The sequence below is a fragment of the Fukomys damarensis genome, unplaced genomic scaffold, assembly GCF_012274545.1.
Source record: "Fukomys damarensis isolate Sample0158 unplaced genomic scaffold, DMR_v1.0_HiC HiC_scaffold_22, whole genome shotgun sequence".
NCBI lineage: Eukaryota > Metazoa > Chordata > Mammalia > Rodentia > Bathyergidae > Fukomys > Fukomys damarensis.
In genome coordinates, this window is record NW_022900934.1 from 6,109,705 (window position 1) to 6,114,656 (window position 4,952).

General features: G+C 55.6%; 1 protein-coding gene across 1 annotated transcript; it reads right to left on the bottom strand.

The window, feature by feature from the left end:
• Positions 1-3,114: 3,114 nt before the first annotated feature.
• Positions 3,115-4,946, bottom strand: LOC104865340 (protein FAM209B). The gene is made up of 2 exons (XM_010628813.3): positions 4,580-4,946; positions 3,115-3,468 (listed from the first exon to the last, which is right to left on the bottom strand). Exons 1-2 carry the CDS (start codon positions 4,826-4,828, stop codon positions 3,208-3,210), a joined length of 510 nt encoding a protein of 169 aa, XP_010627115.1. The 5' UTR covers positions 4,829-4,946; the 3' UTR covers positions 3,115-3,207.
• Positions 4,947-4,952: the final 6 nt, after the last annotated feature.

Below are 4,952 nucleotides of genomic sequence, written 5' to 3' on the forward strand. Positions count from 1 at the left end.
CTCTGCCCTGGCCCGGCCCGGGAGGCCCCTCCGGCCACCTCGCGGGGAAGGGAAGTTCAGTCCCGTGAGATGGAATCACGGGCACTGGGCCCACGGGGGGAGGGGTGCTGGGCTCTCGGAAGGGAGCTGTCGGTGTCCCCTTTCCTCCCCGGGGCGGGTCTGGCCGTGTGGGTGCCCGCTGAGGGGACAACCCACTTCCTGGGCCCCCCGAAGGGATTGGATAAGCTCTCCCGGCTCTCACCTGTCCCCGAGGAGGGGTCCAGAGTCGTTTGGGGGCCTCACGGCCTGGGGTGGGGGGCTCTGTGCAGATTCATCTCTTGTCACCTCACTCCTCGGCCTTCCTCTGCCAGGCTGCTTGGCCGGCCTCAGGGCCTTTGCACCCCGGTTGCTCTGCCCTGCACACTCTGCCCCCAGATGCTCGGACCCACTCCCTCGGTTACTTCTCAGCCAGCCTCCGTCCCATCATGCCGGTCAAGCACACACAGCATGCACGTGCGCGCACACACACGCGCGCGCGCACACACACACACACACACACACACACACGCACACTCGCGCGCGCCCCGCCCCGCTCTCCTTCAGAGCTCACGCTTTCTCCACAGCGGCGCATGCGCCCCCCACTGCACGCTGAACCCAGGCTCTGACTTTGTCTCCCCCCTCTAGCCGCGAGCTTCGTGCAGGTTGGCTGCGCGTCCCCACCCACACCCGCAAGCGTGGAGCACACACGCTGGTCCTGTTCAGGGGTGTTTGGCTTTTTCTGTTTTTCTTCCCCTCTCATCGCCAGCACCCAGAATAAATCAACGCACGATCAAATGGTAAATACTAGCTGTTCGTGGAGGTAACATTACCAGGAGCACGGCAAATGCCAGTCTCTGTCGTTCACGGTAGACCCAGAGTGAGCGTGGCCGCTTCAGTTCACGCACAATTTGGGAAACGCGAGCCCGCTCCGGCCCGCGGTGGGCTTTGTCTGCCCCCCAGTGGCCGCCCGCCGTCACCGCAAGCAGCCCCGTCCCCGCAGGCGCTTCTGGACCACAGCCTCCCGCGCCAGTTCCCCTGGCAACCAACCAGGCTGCCCTTTGTCACTCTGGAGGTGCCCTGAGCCTTAGGCGCTGTGTGCTCTCGGGGAAGGGAGAAAGCCGACGTTTGTTTCATCTTATAAATCTTAACATCACAGCCCCTGACTGGTTCAGCGAGAAGATGTCACGGAGTGGCACGCGTGGGGAAGGCTGACAGTCGATGGCGAAGGTCTCCCGGGGGCAGGGCTGGGGCCAAGCGGAGCCAGGGGAGGGTCCTGAGGCCCAAGGAACAGGCCTCAGAGCCCGCGGGGCTAAGCCTGAGAACCCCGGGATGGCGCGGAGCCCAGAAGGCGGCAGCTCCTGCTGTGGCCACGTGCCAGGCCTGGGACTCTGCTTTCCTGTTCACGGCGCTTAACGGCGTGTGTCCCAGCAGTGTGACATCTCCAGGGAGACACTGACCCGAGTCCAGGGTCTGCAGAGACCTCGGGCTGAGGCCCATGTCCAGCAGGTGCACGTCTGGCCTCCCGGGGGACAGGACGTGTCCCTGAGACCCATGCGGTCTGCACTGCAGGGAGGGCTGAGGGAGTCGGAGCTGAAGCTGAGCGGCCCAGGCTCTTATGTGTTCGCCTTGGGACGCGCTGCTCACAGGACGGCACAAAAGTGACCATCACCTTCACACGCCCCGCGGCCACACCCAGTCACCTCCATCCACACAGACCCGGGTAGAGGGGCGGTTAGCGGCTGGTGCCACGGAGGCGCGAGTCTGTGGGCACCGACACGTGGGCTCTGTCAGTGCTTCTGTCCAGGGATTGGCAAGCTCAAAATCTGGTCCACGGCTGTTTTGTAAATAAAGCTTTATTGGCATTCAGTCATGCTCACTCATTTGCATATTCTCTGAGGCTGCTTTCAGCCTGTAAAAGGCGTTAAAATTTCATGTCACTAAATTATTTGTCTTTTGATTTTTTTTCAGCCATTTAAAATAAAAGCCGCCATGAACTCACAGGTCACATCAGCGGGCTGCATCTGGCCGCAGAGCTGTCCTTTGCCAAGCACTGCTCTAAGTGTTCACTGGGTAAGTGGAAAAAATTGGACACCGGCCTCACAGTGAGATCACAGCTTTGCACACGCGCGCGCACACACACACACACACACACACACACACGCACACGTAGCTTAGACACCTGCTTAATTGTGAAGAATACAAGAGGCACAGAAGGGTAGTCACGGCCCCTTCCATGTTTTCCACCCTGGAAGCTAGAGTAAAGACAAAACGCAGTGCTCCAGGACTTTGCAGAGTGACCCCCCCAAGGGCGGAAAAGCGAGGTTCCTGTGGCCCCCACTGAACACAGGGGAAAATGAGTCCGCAGGCTGGGGCAGGTAGTGAGCTGTTGTAATGTGCCAGCCGGCTGGGCTTTATATGACAGCTTCAAAGAACCGACCCACCCATTTGGGAGCCCTGGATCGCTCCTCTGTAGCCCAGACCGCTGCTTGTTTCCTTAATTCAGCTATGGACAAGTGAGTGTCAGTTTGGTGAAAGAAAACACTACTACCCAGAATTCACAGGATGGAACAAGTACAGGGACTTTTTGGATGGGAAGAACATATCCTTCCTCTCTAACCAAATCTTACGTATTGATTCATTTTTTGATGCAGGGTCTCACTATGTGGCCCAGGTGGGCCTTGAGCTCACAGTGATCTTCCTGCCTCTGCCTTCCTGGTGCCAGGATTACAGGCCTGCGCCACCACGCCCAGCTTGAATCATCTTAAATTCACAAAGCTGTCCTTTGTAATTCTTCAGTTATTAGGGATTTGTTCCCTATTCTGCCCAGATACTACAAAGGAGGAGACAATGGTTCCCATGAACACCATACGAGCGTCTTCCTTCCCGATTTTCTCAGCCCTGACATCCCCAGGGGCCCAGTGGGTGGTGGTCAACAAGGTCACCCTGCCCGGCCGACATTCCCAGTCCCCTTAGCACACACAGCGCTTGAGAAAGCGAGGAAGGCACAGACAAAACCGTCAGCACTCTCGCTCTACTATGGCCCCACATTCATTTTTCCTTCTAGTTCAACGTGGGAGGGAGAAGGGATTCTCACGTGCGGGAATTCTTTCTTCAGAATAGTTTTATTGGTTTGGATATTCTGTCAAAAGTCAACTTCTTTTCTGTCCTATGTTTGATACACAGATCCATTCATTTGGGATTCTCTCCCCACACTTCATACATTGTAACACAGCTCTGTGGGTCGGCAGGAAAGCTCGGGCCGTATAGCCTGAGGTTACTGCCAGTTCTCACGGCAGCTTTAAGACACCGTACTTTGGACAGAAACTGCACAAGGTCCTTCTCGAGGTGGGTTAGGGAAGTAAGTGCGTAGTCTTCGGTTGGGGAGCCATGTTGATTTTTCTTCGGTGAAGAGCGAAGAGGATATCCTCGGAGGCCAAGAGGATTCTGCTCCTGTCAAGAAACATATTCCGGGTGAATAATTCCACTGACCTTGCCAGTTTTGACACAATCCCAAGAAAGGTAAATTCGTCTAAGTTTCTATCATGGCTCTATCAGTGCTTTTGTCTAGGGATTGGCAAACTCTCAAAATCTGGTCCACGGCTGTTTTGTAAATAAAGCTTTATTGGCATTCAGTCATGCTCACTCATTTGCATATTCTCTGAGGCTGCTTTCAGGCCGTAAAGGCAGCGCTGAGAGTAGTTCCACAGAGGTCACATGGCCCCCAGTGCTGTTCCTGCTGGTCACTCCGGGGAGTGTCAGGAAGAGCTAGATCGGTCTAGAAGAGAACACACCGCCCAATTTCGCTCCCCTTCCCCTCCCATCAAAAGGGCTGTGGCGTTCCTTTGGGGACCAGCGGTTACTACTTTCCACCTTTGTCCCTTTAGTACAGGCCCCTATTCCTTTTACTTAGGATACTGATAACATTTCTGTGAGGCTCAGGAATTTGTATTAAGTCAAACAGTGAAATTCTAAAAATCAGGGGACACTGACTTTGGCTCTGGACAGTTTTGACCTGAAACACACCTTAAGTTCTTGAATCAATCCTCAGTCTGAAGAAATTCACATCACAGGAAAAGCTGAGCCAGTGAACAGCTGTTTGCGCCAGCTTCCGTGGATTCGGAGACTTAGCGATGCGCTGTCTTTCTTCACCAAGGACACACGTCAGGAATCACATTTGCCACATTTCACTAAGGTCATGAGCCAGGTACTTTCCTCTCAAATTCACGACATTTAGGAGTCCTGCCTCTCCTAACTAAAACCTAGGTTCCTCTGGGACTGAGATTTGTTATTGAAGGGATGTGCTGTGAAAATGGAGCAGCCACTGTGCTGGGTGTGGTGGCGCACGCCCGAAATCCTAGAACTGTGGGAGGCTGAGGCAGGAGGGTCAAACGTTCCAGCCCAGGCCGGGCAATTTAGTGACTTTGGTGAGAGTCTGTCTCAAAATAATAAAAGCCAGGCTGGGGGACGTAGCGCAGTGTGAAGGTCCTGGATTTAATCCCTAGTACCATCACCAAAAAAGAGAAAGAAAAGGAAAAAGAAAGCGACAGACAGCCGTCCTTACCTTAGTCTTGCTCTTCTCACTGTGTACCCGAAACTTCAGGATCACATACAGCACAACAACAAAAAAGAGCCATAGCCATTTGTTGCGCAGCCAGCCCTGTGCTGGGAGGGTGGGCCGCACCCGGGTGTGTGCCCCGCACGGCACCTTCTCCAGGGGCTCCTTGGCCTTCTCCCGGGGAGAGAAGAACACGAAGGCCTTCCCGCAGGAGAGGCACAGGGACAGGAGCAGTAGCGTGCTCAGCACCCGCATGGTGAGCAGTCAGTGCGCATGGCGGCACTGCCGCCGGCCTGCCGCGGGTGATGTCACAGAGCCGTGCGGCCCGGACCATTGTGATGCCTCGGGGCCACGGGGCTTCCAGGACGCAGGCGAGGAA

Excerpts from the sequence above, each read along its gene's own strand:
- LOC104865340 (XM_010628813.3), bottom strand. The coding sequence starts at position 4,828 with ATGCGGGTGCTGAGCACGCTACTGCTCCTGTCCCTGTGCCTCTCCTGC. Across the intron at positions 3,469-4,579 it reads GTGAGAAGAGCAAGACTAAG|GAGCAGAATCCTCTTGGCCT; the intron begins GTAAGGACGGCT and ends GTTTCTTGACAG.